The 20,275-nt window shown below is 66.5% G+C and overlaps 3 protein-coding genes across 3 annotated transcripts; 1 reads left to right on the top strand and 2 right to left on the bottom strand.

Annotated features, from left to right (window-relative positions):
* Positions 1-218: 218 nt before the first annotated feature.
* On the bottom strand, positions 219-7,103 carry MCOLN1 (mucolipin TRP cation channel 1). The gene is made up of 14 exons (XM_064499345.1): positions 6,989-7,103; positions 6,619-6,818; positions 4,952-5,119; positions 4,714-4,873; positions 4,500-4,587; positions 3,793-3,889; positions 3,590-3,689; positions 3,341-3,447; positions 3,032-3,181; positions 2,704-2,805; positions 2,302-2,424; positions 1,824-2,030; positions 1,607-1,737; positions 219-1,208 (listed from the first exon to the last, which is right to left on the bottom strand). Exons 1-14 carry the CDS (start codon positions 7,002-7,004, stop codon positions 1,172-1,174), a joined length of 1,686 nt encoding a protein of 561 aa, XP_064355415.1. The 5' UTR covers positions 7,005-7,103; the 3' UTR covers positions 219-1,171.
* A 1,047-nt stretch (positions 7,104-8,150) lies between these two features.
* Positions 8,151-13,376, bottom strand: LOC112993054 (ultra-long-chain fatty acid omega-hydroxylase). The gene is made up of 12 exons (XM_026116382.2): positions 13,155-13,376; positions 12,406-12,550; positions 11,911-11,964; positions 11,702-11,829; positions 11,219-11,340; positions 10,307-10,574; positions 9,733-9,799; positions 9,518-9,647; positions 9,307-9,440; positions 9,162-9,226; positions 8,769-8,851; positions 8,151-8,395 (listed from the first exon to the last, which is right to left on the bottom strand). Exons 1-12 carry the CDS (start codon positions 13,320-13,322, stop codon positions 8,170-8,172), a joined length of 1,590 nt encoding a protein of 529 aa, XP_025972167.2. The 5' UTR covers positions 13,323-13,376; the 3' UTR covers positions 8,151-8,169.
* Positions 13,377-15,075: 1,699 nt separating this feature from the next.
* PGLYRP2 (peptidoglycan recognition protein 2) lies at positions 15,076-19,980 on the top strand. The gene is made up of 5 exons (XM_026116380.2): positions 15,076-15,192; positions 16,955-17,776; positions 18,967-19,177; positions 19,258-19,552; positions 19,718-19,980. The coding sequence occupies exons 1-5, from the start codon at positions 15,129-15,131 to the stop codon at positions 19,718-19,720; spliced, it is 1,395 nt and encodes a 464-aa protein (XP_025972165.2). The 5' UTR covers positions 15,076-15,128; the 3' UTR covers positions 19,721-19,980.
* The last annotated feature ends 295 nt before the right edge of the window (positions 19,981-20,275 follow it).

The raw sequence follows: 20,275 nt of genomic DNA, 5'->3' as shown, positions 1-20,275 counted from the left end.
GAGGTGATGGCACCCACAGCCAGGCTCCTGCCCCCTGGGGAGCAGCACCCACCAGGGCCCTGACCCACTGGGGGAGGGGAGGGGCAGCACCCCCATGGGCACCCCAGGGTGACAGCACCCATCATCCAACCCCTGCCCCACAGGCACCCACTGCACCCTCCACCCACCCTGTCCCCACCGGGTGCTGCAGGGCAACACCCCAAAAACCAAAGAGCCGCTTTTCCTCCCGGGATACTTTATTCGCCCAGCGCGGCCCAGCACCCAGGCTGGGCACCCATGGGACACCCCGCTAGGGCCGGTGGCGTCATCCGGCCCCGTCTTCCCGCTTGACGCGGCCCAAAAACAGCGACCGAGGGCTGGGGTGAACGGGCCTGGCCTGCAGCACCGCCGCTGAGACCGGGCACAACTCAGTTCAGGAGTGAAAGGCAGGATTAGAGGAAACGGAGCAGCGAATGCTCTGACGGGCCCTGCGCTGGGGACAAAGTCGGCCCAAGAGCTCAGTCCTGGCTCAGCTGCCCCTTTCATCCTCTCGGCCCGGGCCCAGGACGAGGAGGAGGAGGAGGAAGAGGCCAGGCAGTGGCTGGCCCTGTTCCAGCAGCAAACAGCTGCTCCTGCGGTCACAAAACCTGCCCTTGACCCAACTGCGCGTAAACAGCCTCGGGGCTCGCGCGAGCCAAAACGCAGAGGCGCCGGCGCGGTGCGGGGCCGCGCCGAGAGCGAGACGGAGGCGCCGGGCGGGAGGTGCCAGCCCGCGCCCGGCACGGGGCCGCGAGTGAAACGGGAAACAAAGCGCCCTTCAACTCCCTGCCGCAGCCCCAAGCCCTTTCGCTCTCGCCCCAGCTCCGCTCTGGGCTCCAGCGAGGGCTCCCGGCTTGGCGGCACCAAACCTGGGGTGCCGAGGGGGTCCCTGGGGTCCCGCTGGGGGGGCAGTTTGGGTGCTGCAGCACCGAGACACCCCCTCCATCGCGGGAAACGGGGGGCCACAATCATCCGTCTTGTTCCCGGCGCTTCGAGATCTGCCCCGGAAAACACGGCGCCATCTCGGCCGCTCCGGGACGGTCGCCGAGCTCCGGCGCCGATAAAAGCCGATTAAAATAAATAAAAGAGTGCGGGGAGGCAGCCCCGGCGTCCACGGCGGGCCCCAGAGTCCGTGCGGCGGTGGCAGCGTCCCTCAGTTCACCAGCAGCCCGTTGTCCGGCAGAGCAGCCCTGCGGAAAAGCCGAGGGCTTGGGGAGCGGATCCGGGTGAGTCACGGGTTTCCCCTCTCCCCCCTGCTCGCGTTAACGGGGAGGAAAAAGCAGATTCAGGGGGAGAACGAGGTTTTGTCCCAGCACCCCAAAACCAAGCAAGATGGACGAAGAAGGAACCCAAGGCCAGCACCCAAGGGTGAATCCTGGTCCCCCAAGAGGGTTCCCGTGGGTGCAGAGCCGCTTTGGGGTGCCAAGAGGAGGGGCTGGAGGTTCACGGTCCGGGTGGGACCACCAAGAGTAACCAGCAGCAAAACAGCCCCAAATCTTCGTTTTTTGGCACACGGGAGGGAGCAGCGCGGTTAAGGGGGGCAGCAGGGCCCGAGCGGCCCCCAAACAGCTCCCAAAACGGCACCCACCTCTCGCAGCAGCAGAAGACGGAGCAGGATGAGGTGCTCTCGCGGCGGTACTTGCCCGACTTGGGGCTGTCCTTGCACTCGGCGACGAAGGCGTGGAGCTGGGAGACGGGCGCTTCGCCCTCGCACTGGTGCTGCGGGGACACGCGGGGATGTTGAGGGCCGAGCACGCTCCGAAAGCGAGCGATTTCGGCTCTGGGATCAGATCCCTCGGCCTCACCTTGATGGTCTCATAGGAACCGGTGATGAGGGCGATGAAGAGGCTGAGCACCATGTAGATGAAGAGGCTGATGAAGGTGTACAGGTAGATCTGGCTGAAGAGCCACACCAGGTAGCTGTTCTGCTGCATCTCGGCGAAGGTCACGAACATGTCGTCGCCGTTGATGAGGGAGAAGAGGCACTCGGACACCATGGAAAGGGAGCGGAACTGGGACGGGAGGTGACTGAGGTCACCTCGGTCCTTTCCACTGCTCCCGATAGTCCCTGGGGAACTCCCAGCCCTCCCTCAGTGGCCAAGTGCTCCCCAACATCCAAACCACCCCAGTGGTCTGCAAGGACCAAGAACCGGGGCCTCATCCAACCCAAGGAGCCAAGATGGGAACCAGCCCAGCTCCTGCCTCCTCCAAACCAGGAGAAGAAACGGTCCCGAGGCCACCAGGAGGTGGGCAAACCCCATCCGAGGAGCCCAGGAGCGGCACCTTGACGTGGTACGGGCCCAGCACGATCCAGCCACAGAAGCAGTAGCCCAAGTAGATGACGGCCACGCAGCAGCAGAAGCGGATGACGTTGGGCAGGGCCACCCGCAGCGTGACGATGAGGATCTGGCGGAAGAACGGAGTCGGGATTAACCCGCCGTCCTCCCTCTGCGGAGGGCGTCAGAGGGAGGGGACGGGGACAACCCGAGGGAGGACACGTGGTGGAAACACCTCGTGTGACTCCAAAGTCTTTGGAAGAGCAGGATGGGGGGCCCCAAGGTGCTGCAGTGGTGGGGTGGCCCTGAGCCCACCTGGGCATCTCTATGCTCAGTGCCAGGCTGTTCCCACTCTGGAAACTGTCCCCTGAGGTCCAGCAGGACAGACCACGTCCCCAAGGCCACTCACGTTGTACTTCTGGAAGAAGGTGAGGTAGCGGATGACCCCAACCCAGACCAGCAGCGTGGAGGTGCCCAGGAGGATGCTGCAGACATCATAGCTGGCGAAGTTCTGCAGGGACAGAGGTGACGTTGGCCTAAGTCATGGCTGCCGCAGTCCCTCAACCCCCACCAGTGCCTTGGGTGGCCCTTGCCACCCCTCTGCACCGGCCATGGGCTAGTGGCAGCATTGCCACCACCGTGGACAAGCTAATGTCCCTCCCTGAAGTGGAAGGGCCCTCGGTGCCAGCAGCTCTGGCGTGTCCGGCATCCGCCGTGCCCCATCGCTGTCCCCGCACCTTGGACTCGATGCCGATCTTCATGATGGTGCCCAGCACGGTGAGGACGTCGCTCACCACCAGCAGGATGTACCAGCCGTTGAGGAACTCCATGCGGTCCGAGAGGCACACGCTCTGGTTGTAGCGGCGCTGGAAGAACCGGCTGAACTCCTGCGCGCGGGGAAGAAGCGGGGTCCTCTAGGCACAGCCGCTATGTTCTGCCCACCCAAAGGGGAGCCGCGGCCTTGATTTAACACCTGGGGCCACCTCCGAAACGTGGTGGCCCTGCTACGGCTCAAAAACAGCCTGCTCCTGCTCTCCATCACTCACGTGCTGCAGCATGAGGCCCCGGATGATGGAGCGGGCGCACAGGATGAAGGAGAGCGAGCACACGAGGAGCACGATGACGTCGAAGAAGAGCCGGAAGGAGTTGTCGCCTGCAAGACGTCCGGGTGGATCTTCTCAACGGGCAATGCCACGGGGTCCCGGGGTGCACCCAGAGCCCTCATCTGGCACGCAGCACCCGTTAGGGAACGAACGCTGCGTTTGGGCCGGACCCGCGCCCTCGTGGTGTCCTACCTCGGCCGAAGACGCTGGGGTCCTTGCACTCCTTGATGTCAGCCCGGTTGTCGAGGCGGATTTTCACCCGGCCGCTGTGAGCCTTGTTGTCGAAGGTTATCTGGGAGAAGGGGATGGTTGAAAACCTGCCTGGCAGCTCCCTGATGCCTTGGCTCTGCTGCCACCACCCCGCGTCACCATGGGCATCACCGCCGCGCACTCACGGTGATGGTGAAGGTGTAGCAGTCCGGGATCTCGTTGTTGATGATGGTCTGGATGTTGATGGCTTTCAGCTTGAACTGGATGGTGACGTTGATGAGCCTGCGGGAGGGGACGCCTGTGAACGCGCCTTCCCCGGGCTCGTCTAGGGCGGGTGTCACCCCACGCAGTCCCCACCACCCTGCCGGCAGAGCAGGGGTGTCATCGACCCCCTTTCTCCACGCTGGAGAGGTCCCTGGACCCCCAGTTGAAGTGGGAGGTGGAGACCGGGGATCTCCAAGCTCAGAGGGATCAAGCCCAGCACCAGCATTTTGCAGCTGGAACCTCTGGAGGAAGCAACCACAAGCCACGTCGCATCTGTCCGCCTGGCACCGACACCGGAAAGGAGAAGGGGAAGCGGTGCCGGGGCAATGCCCTGCCTGGAGGACTCTGTCACGGGGCCACCACAGCACCGAGTTTCGGAGAGCCGGAGAGCGGCCGCTTCTCGCGCGACCGGTTTCACATCCCTCTCGGCCCCGGGGGAATCCGTCTCTGGCCCGCAAGCGGTTTTGATGTTAACGGATGCTTTTCCACTCTGGCAGCGGAGGCGAAACCCGTTAGCGCGAGGAACTCCCTGCACGGGGAATCCCTGCTCCGACAGTCCCGTTCCTGGGGGAACTGCAGAGCACCCAAACGCTGCGAAAAAGCCCACGGAAAAAGCCGCAGCGCTTACTTGTGAAATTTGAGCGTGAAGTTCCTGTAGCTGCGGTCCAGCTCTGGCGGGAGAGGCTGCGGCTCCTCGGGCTCCACTCCCAGGCAGTCTGCGGGAGCAAAAAAAGCCCCTTCAGGGGAGCCCTCGTCCCCCTCTCGAGGCCAAGAAAAGAAAAACTCCGGCAAACGTCCTTGACGCGGCCGTGGGAGAGGCGAGCCGGGCCCCCAGCGCCCACCTGTGACAATTTTGGGGTCGATGTTGAAGGTGTCGTTGGCCGGGTCGATGCGCCCTTTGCGGTAGAACTGCTGGCACAGCATGAGGGCCGAGCGGTTGGCCCCGTGCTCGCCCCGCACGTAGGCGTAGCGCCCGATGGTCTCGTTGGGGATGGCCAAGTACTGGCGGAGAGGAGAGGGCCTCAGCGGCCGGGCGCCGGGACCTTTCCCCTTCCCCGCCCGCCCGCCCGCGGCGCTCACCTTCTCCACGGCGTAGAAGACGCGCTCGTAGAGCTCGCGCTGCGTGTAGACGGCGTACGAGTCGTCCGAGCCGTCCACGTAGTCCTTGAGGAAGAGGTGCTTGAAGGCGATGGTGTTCTCCTCCTTGAACGTCACCACCATCTGGTTGCTGAGCCCGAAGAGGATGAGCTGAGGGAGACCACGACTAAGATTTCCCGTGGATGAGATGGAAACCATCTCATGCTCCCTGATGAGGCCAAGCAGCTCTTCCACCAGGAATACGACCGGCAGAGCAGCTTCTGGTGATCTTCCTTTTTTTGGGATGGTTTTCCCTCATCCTTATGCTGCAGCAATCTCTTCGTTGGAGTTTTTCCAACCGAAAAAGCTTCTGGATGAAGCTTTTTCTGCCGTCGGTGCTGCCTTGCTCCAGCCTGGGGCTGGATGAGCCCCAGCACAGCTCTTCAACGAGCCGTTTCCCTACTATCTGCCACTTTCATTCCAAATCCGAGTGCTGTTTCCTCCCGCCGCCCGGGCCGACGCCGCTCATGGCCTCAGGGGAAGCCGCCGAGGACGATCCCGGGCCACCCGCCGAGCGGGAGGCGGCGGCGCCGAGCGGCGATTCTCTGCGCCGGGAGGGGATCACGCGCCGGCGGCTTCCTCCATAGCCTTGTGATGGGACTGAGCACAGCCCCACGTGCCTTTCTGCCCCCCCCTCCCGGTTCCCCATGATGTCCCCAGGCCTCACTAGAGGTGTCCCCTGCCCTGTCCCCAGGCCGGTGACCACCCCAGAGGTCCCCAGAGTTTAACCCCCCAGATATGTCCCCACACCCAGAGCCAACCCCACCTGGCCCCCGGTCCCCCCCCCACGTCCCCAGGCCCCCCGCAGTCCCCTAGTCCCTGTCCCCAGTGTCCCCATAGTGTCCCCACGCCCCAGTGCCCTCCCCCCACAAAGTCCCCATGCCTAGGGCTCTCCGATGTCCCCCCCGATGTCTTCATGCCCAAGACCCGGCCTGTGACTGGTGACACCTACCTCACACCCCCCTCATGTCCCCGTGTTCAAGTGTCCCCCTGTCCCCCAGCATCCCTGTGCCCAGCACTCGCCTGTGTCCCCATGCTCAAGTGTCCCCCTGGTCCCTGCTGTCCCCAAGGCTGATGCTCCCAGGTGTGCCCATGCCCTGGTGTCCCTGTGCCCCTAAGCCCAGTGCTCCCCAGTGTCCCCGTACCCTGGTGCCCCCATGTCCAGTGCTCCCTGGTGTCCCCAAGCTCCCTAGTGTCCCCGTGCCCTGGTGTCCTTGAGCTCCCTAGTGCCCCCATGTCCCCGTGTCCAGTGCCCCCAGTGTCCCCAAGCCCAGCGCTCCCCAGTGTCCCCACGCCCCAGTGGTTCCCAGTGTCCCCACATCCCCATGCCCAGTGCTCCCCAGTGTCCCCACATCCCTGTGCCCTGTGTCCCCGTGCCCCAGTGTCCCCACATCCCAATGCCCAGTGCTCCCCAGTGTCCCCATGCCCCGCTGTCCCCGTGCCCAGTGCTCCCCAGTGTCCCCATGCCCCTGTACCCAGTACTCCCCAGTGCCCTGGTGTCCCCAGTGTCCCTGTGTCCCCGTGCCCAGTGCTCCCCAGTGTCCCCGTGCCCAGTGCTCCCCAGTGTCCCCGTGCCCCTATACCCAGTGCCCCCAGTGCCCCCCCGGTACCTGGACGGTGACGAGGAGGATCTTGGCGAGCTGCAGCCCCAGCTTGACGGGCCGCCGCCCCCGGGCGCGGTACTTGTCGCAGGGGCTCATGAAGAAGTACTTGAGGCGGCGGCGCAGCTCCTCCTCCTCCTCCTCCTCGGCCGGCGGCGGCGGCGGCTCCGTGCCGTAACCGGCGCCGCGGCCCAGCAGCCGATCCGTCTCTGCGGGGGGAGCCCGTTACCGGCGGCTACCGGCGGCCTCGGCCGGGAGAAGGGCTCGGGTCGGGCTGGACCCCCGCCCCGCCGCCGGGTCCCCCCCCGCCGCCTCGCCCGTCCCGGCCTGGCCCGGCCCGGCCCCGCCGCTCCCCGCGCCTCCCCCGGGACCCGCTCACCGGCCGGGGCGGCCATGACAGCGCCGCCACCGCACCGCGGCTTCAAACAACCTCTTCACGTGACCGGAAGCGCCCGGCGCCTGACGCCCCGCCCCCTGGTCCCTCCAGGGCCGTGAGGCCACGCCCCTCCCGGCGCCTGACGCCCCGCCCCTGCTCTGTGACGCCAGCGCCCCGCCCCCTCGCACCACGTGACGCCGGGGCCCCGCCCCTCTCGCGGCCCCTGCTGCTCCCTGGCGCCCGCCGGGCGCGGTGCATTGTGGGGCCGCGGCGCCGTGACCCCTCTGTGCCCTCTGACCCCTGACCCCTCCCCCCCTCCCCGCCCGGGGCGGGTGACACGGGGCCCAGGGGACCTGGCTGGGGTGGGATGGCAGCGTTTGACACAGGGACGTGGCCGTGCCGGGATGGTGACACTGGGGCCAGGGACACATGGCTGTGATGGGATGGTGACCTGTGGCCCAGGGGACGTGGCCATGACAGGAGGACACGTGGGCCAAGGGGACGTGGCCATGCCCGGATGGTGCCACGTGGGCCAGGGGACGTGGCCGTCACGGGAGGAGGACACGTCGGCCAGGGGCTGTGACCAGGCCGTGGCAGCAATGTGTGGCCCAGGGAACATGTCCATGCCTGGGTGGCACCATGTGGCCCGTGGGGACGTATCCATGCCAGGATGGCACCATGTGGCCCAGGGGAACATGTCCATGCCCAGATGGTGACATGTGGCCCAGGGGGAGGTATCCATGCCCAGACAGTGCCACGTGGCCCAGGGGAACATGTCCATGCCAGGACAGTGACACATGGCACAGGGGAACATGTCCGTGCCAAGATGGTGACACGTGGCCCAGGGGAACATGTCCATGCCTGGGTGGTGACACGTGGCCCAGGGGAACATGTCCATGCCAGGATGGCACCATGTGGCCCAGGGGAACATGTCCATGTCTGGATGGTGCCACGTGGCCCATGGGGACCAATCCATGCCAGGATGACACTGTGTGGCCCAGGGGGACACTGCCAGACCCAGACGGCACCGCATGGCCCAGGGGGACACATCCACACCAGGACGTTGCCGCGTAGCCCAGGGTGACTTGTCCATTCCCGGACAGCACCACGTGGCCCCACCGCCGTTCCCACCGCACGCCGCGCCACCGCAGCCACCAGCCACCGGTGCCACCACGCCAACCTTTTTATTCACCCGTGCCCACCATGGCACCGCCGTGGCCCCCGCGCCGTGGCCACGGCGCCTCGGCCAGCGGCTCCAGCAGCAGGCGGAGGCCGCTCTCGGGGCGGAGGACGAGCTCGGGCTTGCGGCGCACCGGGCGGCCCTCGACCGGGCGCAGGGCGAAGCGCCGCAGCGTCAGCGCCGTCACCACCTTCATCTCGGCCATGGCGAAGCTCCGCCCGATGCAGTTCCTGCGGCCACCCGTGGCCCCGCGTCACTGCGGTGTCACGGCACCGCTGCGCCGGGGACGCTCGTGGACCCAGATGGGTCTAAGCCCTCTCTAAGCTCGGTTGGACACCCCCATTCATGGGCTGTGTTGGTGGCCAGTGGCCACCCAAAGGGGTTGGGACACTCATGACAGTGTCCCCAGCAGGTGACACGGGACAGCAGGCCACAGGGTGACACGGAGCTGGGGGTGACGCAGTGGATGGTGGGGCCTCATGGAAATGCGGGGATGGGGCCAGCGTGGCCTTCGTGACACTCTGGCTCGGTGCAGGGATGACTAACCCACCCTGCACGCCCAGTAGGGGACACGGGGACACGCGTGTCCCCCATGGTGCTTACCTGGGCCCAGCAGAGAAGGGGACAAAGGCCAGCGGGGTCCGTCCCTGCGTGTTCTCTGGGCTGAATCGCAGTGGGTCGAAGACCTGGGGCAACACGGATGCTGTCACATCGGTGGGGGACACGTGGCACAGGGAACGTGTCTGTGCCAGTATGGTGACATCTGGCTCAGGGGATATGTCCATGACAGGACAGTGACATGTGACACATGGGACATGTCCGTGCCAGCACAGTGCCACATGGCATGGGGTCAATGTCTCTGTACCAGGACGGTGACACATGGCCCCAGCCCACGGTGACAGGGACGCTGCCACCTTGGGGAGCTCAACCACCCCATGATCGTCCCCCGGTGGGTCCTGTGGCCGTGCCACCAGGGCCGGGTCACCAGGGCTCTACCTGGGGCTCGGGCCAGATGGACGGGTTGTGGTGTGTCCCATAGATGCTCAGCAGGCAGGTGGTTCCTGGTGGGATGGAAACGGCCACGTTAGGGATGGGGGACAGGAGGGACGAGGCCGCTGGGGGCCACGTGGGTGAGCCATACCGCTGGGGATGACGTGGCCGTCGTGCAGTGCGATGTCCTTGGTGCAGCGCCGCGACACGGCGGTGACCGGCGGGTGCAGCCGGAGGCTCTCGTTGATGCACATGGTGGTGAAGGGCAGGTGGGACAGGTCCTCCCTGCAGAGACTACGGCGTGAGGGACGGTGGCCCTGGCATCCTCAAACTGGGGGCGGGAGCCACGGGGGGTCTCTCACCATTCGATCTCCTCCACCTCTCTGTCCTTGAGGAGCTCCCGGACCTCCTGGCGGCACCGTTCCTGGTGGTTGGGGTGGCAGGCCAGGTTGTAGAGCAGCCACGCCAAGCCGCTGGCCGTGGTGTCGTGGCCTGCAGGGAGAAGAGGCGAGCATGGGGACCCCCAGCTCTGAGCACCCACCACCCACCCTGCTGTGGCACCCCAGGACCCTCTCACCCTCGAACATGAACGTGTCAGCCTCAGCCGAGATGTCCTCATCCGACAGGTCCCTGCCGTCCTCGTCCTGCAATGGGAGCACAGCAGCGGAGAGGCCACATGTGGCCACCACCCTATGGCCAAGTCTGCCCATGGCCACCACCCTATGGCCAACCTTCCCCATGGCCAACTTCTTCATGTCCACCACTGTCTCCCAGGGCCACCACCCTATGGCCAACCTTCCCCATGACCAACCCTCCCCATGGCCACCACCATCTCCCATGGCCACCACCTTATGGCCCACCCCTTCCCATGGCCGTCAATCTTCACCATGGCCACCACCCTATGGCCAACCTTCCCCATGGGCAACTTCTTCATGTCCACCACTGTCTCCCAGGGCCACCACCGTACAGCCAACCTTCCCCATGACCAACTCTACCCATGGCCACCAGCACCTCCCATGGCCACCAGCACCTCCCATGGCCACCACCTTATGGCCCACCCCTTCCCGTGGCCATTTCTCTCCACCATGGCCACCACCCTATGGCCAACCTTCCCCACGGCCACACCGTCCCTGTCCCCATCCCAGCACCACCTTGGCGAGCAGCAGGAGGTCGATGAAGTCCATGCTCCGGCCCTGGCGGCCCTCCAGCCAGGCCTGGTGGCCCAGGCGCTCGAGCTCCTGGCGCCGGCGCTGCACCACGGCGGCGGTGAAGCCGTGCACGGTGGTGCAAGCCCGGGTGAAGCGTCGGCCGTCGGCCGAGAGGCGGTAGAGCCAGTCGAGGTGGTGGAGCAGCCGGTGCTGGCGCCGCACCACCAAGGCGCTCAGCTCCAGGATGGCTGCGATGTACTTGCTGGGCTGCCTGGGGGACGCGGGGGGATGGATGGGGACGGGTGCCACGGACCGCTGGATGCATCTCCTCAGCCTGGACACCTCCTAGTCGGTGTCAGGCTGCCGTGGGGACACGGGGTGGCCCTCCTGCCCGCAAGGACGCGAGGGACCAGACTGGGTCTGACGCTGCAGGGGGGACCCAGTGAGGACAGAGCTGGGGTGTTGGGGACACTGGTGGGGACAGAGCTGAAGGGACCTCCAGGAGTAAGAGGGGGAGGCTGGAAAGGGCAGAGTCGGGGTGGGGGGACCCAAGTGGGGGACAGATTCAGGGTAAGGGAGGACCCTGGGTTGGGGGGACCCTGGTGGGGACTGAGCTGGGGCAAGGGGGACACTGACAGGGGACAGAGCTGGGTTAAGGGGACACCGTGATGGGTGCAAAGCCCAGGGGGCACCTTGGTGTGGACCAAGATGGGACAAGAGGGGACCCTGGTGGGATCGGGCTGGGGCAAGGAGGGACGTTGGTGGGGACCCAGCTGGGGCAGGAGGGACCTCAGCAGGGGATGAAGCCAGGGCAGGGGGGACCTGGCTGCAGGACCGGGGGGCCATGGCAGGGGGGACCAAGGGGGCCGTGGCCGGGGGGACCCCGGGGGACCCGGGACCGGTGGCAGTGCTCACTCCTGGCAGTGGCTGTCGTGGCTGAAGATGCATTTCTGGAGGGTGTCCAGGGTGAGCAGGGCCAAGGACTGGAAGATGTCCAGCACCACCGGCGCTCCTGCCGCCTCCCGCCGCCACTTGGCCTGGGGGTGCAGGACAGGGGCGGGGTGTGGGTTGGGGTCCCGGTGTGGGGCAGTGGGTGCAGATTGGGGTCCGGGTGCAGGTTGGGGTCCCACTGTGGGTCAGGGTCTGGGAGCGGGGTCTAGGTGTGGGGCAGCACGTGGGGGTCCGTGAGCAGGTCGGGATCTGGGTGCAGGGCAGAGGGTGCAGGTCAAGGTCCAGGTGCAGGTTGGGGTCCACATGTGGGGCAGCAGGTGCAGCTTGGAGTCCAGGTGCAGAGTCCGGGTGGGGGGCAGTGGGTGCAGGTTGGGGTCCGGGTGCAGGTCGGGGTCTGGGTGCGGGGTCTGGGTGCAGGTCGGGGGCACGGCACGCCGGGAACCTCACGTGCATGATCTCCGCGCTCCGGTTGAAGATGCCCATGTAGGACTTGAGGATGTCGGGGTGAAAAGCCGGCGTCAGCAGGCGCCGGTGCCGGGCCCACTTGCGTCCGTGGCTCAGCAGCAGCCCGTCCCCTGCGGCGAGAGACCCGGGTCCAGGCGGGCACCCGGGGGTGCCACTGATGCCACCGATGCCACCCGCCCGGTCCCACTCACCCAGCCAGGGCTTGAGGAAGCCGTAGAAGAGCTCATCCTTGGGGGCGACGAAGGCTGCAAGACAGCGGAGCCGCTGAGCGGTCCCAGGGGTCCGGGGGACAGAGGACCCCCCACCCATGCACCCTTGGCGTGGGCCACCCCAGGAGAGCGAGCGCAGCTCGGCGGGTGTCACGCAGGTGATACACGTGGCTGCCGGGGTGGATAGGACAGACGAGTCCTGATGGAGGGAGATTGGGGTCCCCACGGGACGGGTGTTTGGGTGCCCACCGGGCCGGCCGTGGGTGACACTTTGGGGGTCCCAGGAACCCTCGGCGCAGGACTGAGGACCACCCCGTGATGCCACCATCCCCCTGCACCGCTGCAGCTTGCATCACCCCATGCCGCGAGAGCATCCATCCTCTGGCCCCAAGTCCCCAGATGCCGGAGCAGGACATGGTGGCCTGCGGACCATCCCAGCCCAGGGGGACAAGGGGGACAAGAGCCCCCCAGGGCTACCTGAGGCCAGGAGCACAGGCCGGAGGGTGCTGGGATGGAAGAGGCGGAGGACGGGCAGCCACGGTGTGGTCCACCAGAGGCAGCAGTGGTGGTATTGCCCCACCAAGTTGTCCACTTTCTGCAGGTCTTCCTCCGTGCTCCTCGCCTGCGGCGTGGGCATAGGTTGGCCGAGGCCGTGGGTTCACGGCCACCTTGGGACACGCTCACCCCTAATTCATGGCCGCTTCGGGGACGTGCTTGGGGCTCAAGGCTGGTCTTGGGGACACGCTCAGGTGTCCATGGATGGGACATGTGTAGGCATGTCCACGTAGGTCCACGGATGCAGCATGCGGTGCACAGATAGGGCGCGGGCCCATGCATGGAGCACGTGACGAGGCACCACGGATGGGTCACGTACCCACGGGCGGGCCCCGTCTCCATGGATGGAGCACTGATCACGGCTGCATCATGTGCCCACGGCTGGATCCTGGCGCCACGCCACATCCAGCCGGGACACCCAAACCACCCTTCCCACGCCAGACCCGGAGCACCGTGGGGTCCGGGAGCTACCACCCACCACGGGCACCTCACCCTGGAGGCCACCTCCTGCAGCTTGGCCACGTGGGCTCCTTCCCCACCCCGGTGGCTTTGGTGGGGGCACGTTGCCACACCGAGCTGAGCCCCGATGCGCTCATCACGGTGATGAGCACCCAAAACGCCCTCCCGCTCCCCTCCGGGCGCCCCACGGCACGGGACACGCGTGTCCTTACCATGCCCGTGTGGCCCAGCAGCCAGTTGCGCCAGGGCGGACGCGGGAAGCGGCGCAGCTGGCACCACGCGCCGTGGACCCGGCGCCCGGCCGCCACGGCATGCCGGAGCCCGCTGAGGAGCAGGGCTACGGCCGCGAAGAGCAGGACCGGGGTCACCCACGCCAGCATGGCCACGCAGCTCCGGCCACCGCCACGGGTGGCTCTGGTCCTCCTCCCCACCCATGCTCACACGTGACCGGTGGCAGACTTTGCACCGCGGTGGAAAGGTTGCGTGTGGACGCCCCGGGGAGGAGCCACGGTCCTGTGTGCTGGCGGCGGTGGTTGGACGTGTGTTTTGGTGGTGGCAGCAGCCACGACGTGGGTCCTGGTGGTATCACCCCCCCCAACACATGTCTTTATCCCCCCAACACATATCTTGGTGGTCTTGTCCTCTGCAACGTGTGCCCTGGTGGTCTTGTCCCCAAAACACCTATGCTGGGACACCCAGGCGTGGTGCAGCCCTATCACCCCACCCATGGGTGCTGGGACACCCACGGTGCAGCTCTGCCACCCCACCTATGGGTGCTGGGACACCCATGGCACGATGCAGCCCTGTCAACACACCCATGGGTGCTGGGACACCCAGGCATGGTGCAGCCCTATCACCCCACCCATGGGTGCTGGGACACCCACGGTGCAGCTCTGCCACCACACCTATGGGTGCTGGGACACCCATGGCACGATGCGGCCCTGTCAACACACCCATGGGTGCTGGGACACCCGGGCATGATGCAGCCTTGTCAACACACCCATGGGTGCTGGGACACCCAGGCATGGTGCAGCCCTATCACCCCACCCATGGGTGCTGGGACAGACGGGCATGGTGGCACCCCACCGGCAACCTCCAGGAGAGGGAGCACAACCCCTACGAGCCGCTGGAGAAGGCACCCTGCGGTGGGGGTGGCAGCACCCAGGGCTCCCTGCAGGAGAGGCGGGGCCAGGGAAAGCCCCACCCCCTTTAGCCCTGCCCCAGATGGGGCCCAGTTTAACCAGTTGTGCAAGAGTTGCGGTAGCTGGGAAGGAACTGGGCTGGGAGCGGGGCGTCCGGCACGTGCACGGACGCTCACACGTGTGCGTGCACACGGATGCCTCTGCACGGACATGCACACGCGTATGCGCACACGCGTGTGCAAGGATGGGGGTGCTTGTGCGTGCACATGTGTGTGCGTGCACATGTGTGCATGGACACACACTCCTGCGTGTGCACACGCACACGCCAACCCGTGTGCACGCACACACCCTGTGCACATGCACACGCGTGCAAATTGGCACACACACGCGTGTGCACATGCGCACGCAGCCGTGCACGTCGGGTGCACACGTGTGCACCCCCTGCATGTGCGTGCACACTCCCCATGCACGTGCACATGCATGTGTATGCACACGCACCCCTGTGCACACTCATGCATGTGCACATGCACCCCGAGCACGTGTGTGCACACAGATGTGCACGCTCATGCACACGTGTCCCTCTGCATGCACACGCACACCTTGTGCATGCACACGTGTCCCTGTGCATGCACACGCACACCCCATGCATGCACATATGTCCCTCTGCATGCACACATGTCCCCGTGCATGCACACACACACCTCATGCATGCACACATGTCCCCGTGCATGCACACATGTCCCTCTGCATGCACACGCATGTGCACACGCACACATGTACACGCCTGTGCACACGCATGCACCTCCCCGTGCACCTTCCACACGGAGCCACTTTGCAAGCTCCGTCCTACACGCCATGCACACGCGTGTGCGCACACCACCTCGCACACGGACACTGCTCCGGCGTGCACACGCGTGCTGCCCGCGCGGCCACAAGTGCCACCCCCCAGCGCCAAGGCCTTGCTCCGGTGACGTCTGCGCCGCCAGGGAGGGGACAAAGTCCGGTGCTCCCCCGCCACGCGTGTGCTGCCGCCGGCCGGCCAACATGCTCCCGACACGCGTGCAGCGTCTCGTCCTGCTGCTGAGCCTCTGCACCCAGCCTGTGACAGGTATGTCATGCCACGTCATGCCACGTCACGCCACGTCATGCCATGTCACACGTGTCGCGGCACTGGCCGGCTCCAAATCCCGTGTCCCGACCATGCTCAACCCTGGCGGTGTCGGCCGGTGCTGCTGAACACGGCATGGAGGCAGCACGTGTGTCCTTAGCGTGTCCTTTCCATGTCCTTAGCGTGTCCTTAGCGTGTCCCTAGCGTGTCCTTAGCGCGTCCGCGTGCCAACTGGGCTCTTTCTCCTGCCCGTAGCCCAGCGCTTCCAAAAATTCACCCCCCCCCCGGTTTGCTTTATCCCGGGTGTCTCCGGCCACATTTTTGCCCCAACTGTGGGAAATTGGAGGTGGAATTTGCACCCAGATTGGGGGCCGCGGCCGGGAGGTCGCTGGGACCTGCCGTGCTGATGCCGTGCACACGCTCGCCTGCTCCGAGCCCACTTGTCCTGCTCCGATCCCATTTATCTTGCTCCGATCCCGTTTATCTTGCTCCGATCCTCGTTTATTTTGCTCCGATCCCGCTTATTTTGCTCCGATCCTGTTTTATTTTGCTCCGATCCCTTTTATCTTGCTCCGATCCTGTTTATCTTGCGCCGATCCTGTTTTATTTTGCTCCAGTCCCGCTTATTTTGCTCCGACCCCGTTTATTTTGCTGCAATCCCATTTATTTTGCTCTGGTCCTGCTTATTTTGCTCTGATCCCGTTTATTTTGCCCTGATCCTCTTTTATTTTGCTCCGATCCCATTTATTTTGCTCCGATCCTGTTTACCTTGCTCCTGGCACGTCCATCACTTTTCGGGATGCGTTCCCCTCGCTCCGGGCTGTTTTGCGCTTGCTCCGGGCTCGTTCGTCTCGCTCCGGACACGTTTGTCCGGCTTTGGATGAATTTGTTTCGCTCCGGGCGCCTCCGTGGGACTCTGCACGGGTTTGTCCAGCGTCGGGCGCGTTCGCCTTGCTCCGGTGGGGTGGACGGGCTCCGGAGCGCGCTCGGCCTCTTTTGGGTGCGTTGCCTTTGCCCCGGGTGCACCCACCTTGTTCTGGGTGCACCCACCTTGCTCCAGATCCATTCCCGTTGCTCCGGGTGCACCCACCTTGCTCCGGGTGCATTCCCCTTGCTATGGGTGCACCCACCTTGCTCCAGATCCATTCCCATTGTTCTGGGTGCATTCCCTTGCTCCGGGTGCACCCACCTTGCTCTGGGTGCACCCACCTTGCTCCAGATCCGTTCCTGTTGCTATGGGTGCACCCACCTTGCTCCAGATCTGTTCCTGTTGCTCCAGGTGCACCCACCTTGCTCCGGGTGCACCCACCTTGCTCCAGATCCGTTCCTGTTGCTCCAGGTGCACCCACCTTGCTCCAGATCCATTCCCGTTGCTCCAAGTGCACCCACCTTGTATCGGGTGCACCCACCTTGCTCCAGATCCATTCCCCTTGCTCCGGGTGCACCCACCTTGCTCCAGATCCATTCCCCTTGCTCCGGGTGCACGCCCCCCCTTGCATCAGGTGCACCCACCTTGCTCTGGGTGCATTTGCCATGCTCCAGGTGCACCCACCTTGCATGGGGTGCAGCCACCTTGCTCCAGGTGCACCTACCTTGCTGCAGATGCATTTGCCATGCTCTGGGTGCACCCACCTTGTATTGGGTGCCTTCCCCTTGCTCTGGGTGCACCCACCTCGCTCTGGGTGCACCCCCCTCGCACCGGGTGCCTTCCCCTTGCTCCCGGTGCACCCACCTTGCTCTGGGTGCCTTCCCCTTGCTCCAGGTCGCCTCCCGCGCCACATGGACACGCTGGTGCAGATCGTGGAAGCCCTGGAGGCCACCAACGCCACGGAGGCCTTGGCCGGCGGCGCCCCGGAGCTGGGGCGGGCGCTGGGCGGCGGCGGCACCCCGCTGCAGCGCGCGGTGCTGGGTGCCCCGGCGGGTGCCCCGGCGGCCCTCGGCGCCGAGCAGCGGGCGCTCCTCGCCGAGCTGCTGCGCCCGGGCCCGGAGGCTGCCGAGCGCGGCGTGGTGCTGGCGCCCGACGGCTCCACCGTGGCCGTGGGCCCCTTGCTCGCCGGCCTCGAGGTGGGTCTCAAGCGCGCCGCGGGGACGCCCGCCGCGCCGGCGCCCGGCGACCCGCTCTACGCCGTCACCCTGGCCGAAGCCTTGGGGACCTCCTACCTGCTGGCCCGCGCCAACGGCACCCGGGCCACCCTGGGACCCGGCGGGTGCTGGGACGACGTGGAGGACCCGCAGGTCTTCACGCTGGTGGGACCTCCATCGCCCGTCCCCGACGCGTTGGCCAACGGGGCGCTGGACGGGGTGCTGCTGGGCGCCCAACTCGCCGAGACGCCGGCGCCGCTCGCCGCCCTGCTCCGCGGCTACTACCACCCCGGCGCGGCGGGCGAGCGGGCGCCCAGCAGCTTTCGGCGCCGGCGTTTCGGCGCCCGGACGGGGCCGGAGAAGCTGGAGGAGGAGGTGGCGGCCGCCCTGCGCCTGCTGCGGGTGCTGCCCGCCACCCGCTCGCTCCTGGAGGACGTGGGGGACGAGGAGGCGGCGGCCGTGGCTCGGCGGGCGGCGCGGGACTTCGTGGACGCCTACGTGGGTAGGGAGGTGACGGGGGGCGGCGAGCGGCTGCCGGGGTGGGGACGTGGGTGCAAGGGGCTGGGGTGGCCTCGGGGTCCCGCTTGGGTGGGTGCAAGGGCCACCCAGGGCCACCCAGGAGCTGGCACCGCTGGTGGGGAGTCGAGATCCGGGCAGCGATGGGTGCCAGGTGGTTTGGGACTGATGGGCACCGGGGTGTCCCCTGGATGGACACTGGGATGTTCCCTAGATGGACATCAGGATGTCCCCTAGATGGTCACCAGGGTGTCCCCTGGATGGACATCAGGATGTCCCCTAGATGGACATCAGGGTGTCCCCTCACTGGACACCGGGGTGTCCCCCAGGTGCTGGGTGCCCAGACATGCACTGGGGTGTCCCCTGGACAGTGGGCCACCGGGCACCAGCATGTCCCCTGGATGGTCACCACCATGTCCCCTACACAGGCACCGCTGTGTCCCCTAGACAGGCCCTGCCATGTCCCCTAGACAGAAGGTCCCTGGACACCAGAGTGTCCTCTGGCTGGATGCCAGCGCATGTCCCAGACAGGGGTCCCCAGCTGGACCTCACCATGTCCCCAAGGGCACCCCCAGCCAGACCTCACCGTGTCCCCAAGGGGGTCCCCAGCTGGACCTCACCATGTCCCCAAGGGCACCCCCAGCCAGACCTCACCATGTCCCCAAGGGCATCCCCAGCCAGACCTCACCGTGTCCCCAAGGGGGTCCCCAGCTGGACCTCACCGTGTCCCCAAGGGCACCCCCAGCCAGACCTCACCATGTCCCCAAGGGGGTCCCCAGCCAGACCTCACCATGTCCCCAAGGGCATCCCCAGCCAGACCTCACTGTGTCCCCAAGGGGGTCCCCAGCTGGACCTCACCGTGTCCCCAAGGGCACCCCCAGCCGGACCTCACCGTGTCCCCAAGGGCGTCCCCAGCCAGACCTCACCATGTCCCCAAGGGCATCCCCAGCCAGACCTCACCGTGTCGCCAAGGAGGTCCTCGGCTGGACTTCACTGTGTCCCCGGGGGGTCCCCAGCCTGACCTCACCATGTCCCCAAGGGGGTTCCCAGCAAGACCTCCAAGGGGGTCCCCAGCCACATCTCCACGTGTCCCCAAGGGCGTCCCCAACACAAGGGCCTCCCCGACGGCTCACGGGGGCCGGGCACCGCCGGCCCCACTCCCGCCTCCCCCCGCAGAGTGCCCGGCCGTGGTGCCCCGGTGCATGTGGGGCGCCCGTCCCTACCGGGGCACCCCGAGCGCCCTGACGCCGCCGCTGCCCTTCGTCTACATCCACCACACCCACGAGCCGGGCGCCCCGTGCCGCACCTTCGCCGCCTGCGCCCGCGCCATGCGCGCCATGCAGCGCTTCCACCAGGACACCCGCGGCTGGGACGACATCGGCTACAGGTGAGGCCGCGGCGCCCGGCACCCACGGGGCACCCACGGGGCACCCACCGCCCCGCTTGACCCGCTCGCGCGCCCCGCAGCTTCGTGGTGGGCTCCGACGGGTACCTCTACGAGGGCCGCGGCTGGCACTGGGTGGGCGCCCACACCCGCGGCTACAACAGCCGTGGCTACGGCGTCGGCTACGTGGGCGACTACACGGCCAGCCCGCCCGACGCCGACGCCCTGGCCCTGGTGCGCGACGCCTTCCTGCCCTGCGCCGTGCGGACCGGCCGGCTGCGGCACAACTACACCCTGCGGGGCCACCGGCAGATGGGACGCACCGAATGTCCCGGGGACTCGCTCTTCCGCGAGATTGAGACCTGGCACGGCTTCCAGGTGAGCGGCACGGCAAGTTCGGCGCCCGTTCACTCTGAAGCCTAATGATGGCAGCCCGAGCTGAGCACTGTGGGAGCTAGGGCGCGCTCCGGGAGCTGAGGATTTGGGGCTGGTGGGACAGGGATGCGGCGTGCCAGGATCGACCACGCCTTCTTTGCTTTGCAGTGAGGATTGGCCATGCGGATGCCAGCTGGGATGGACGCTGGCCCAGATGGATCCTAGTCCGGATGGACCCTGGCTTGATGGGCGCCAGCCGGGATGGACCACGGTCTGGATTGGTCCCGGCCTGACGGATGCTGGCCCAGATGGGTCCTGGTCCAGACGGACCCTGGCCCGACGAGTGCCAGCCCGGATGGACACCAGAGCTATCCCGAACCCGGAGCGGCCAAAGGGCTGGAAATCTCCCAGCAATAAAACTGGAGCCAGGACGGCGGCTTGGGAGAGCACTGGGGGAAACTGAGGCACGGGGAGGGGGCACACGTGTGCGTGTCTGCGTGTGTATTTATGCGTGTGTGCATGTTCACGCGTGTGCACACGTGTGTGTGTCACTGCCTGCATTTACGCACGCATTTACATTCACACGTGTGCACATATGTGCATCGAAACACATGTGCACACACACAACATCCTCACGTGGACGCAAGCCCCATCCCCATTCACGCAGCCCCCCACGCCGTGAGGCCTGGGCACTCCTTTCCCCGCCTCCCGTTCACTCTGAAACCT

This window comes from Dromaius novaehollandiae, chromosome 33, assembly GCF_036370855.1.
Source record: "Dromaius novaehollandiae isolate bDroNov1 chromosome 33, bDroNov1.hap1, whole genome shotgun sequence".
In the NCBI taxonomy this organism is placed as follows: domain Eukaryota; kingdom Metazoa; phylum Chordata; class Aves; order Casuariiformes; family Dromaiidae; genus Dromaius; species Dromaius novaehollandiae.
The sequence above is the reverse complement of the archived record's forward strand: the minus strand, read 5'-3'. Positions and strand labels throughout refer to the sequence as shown.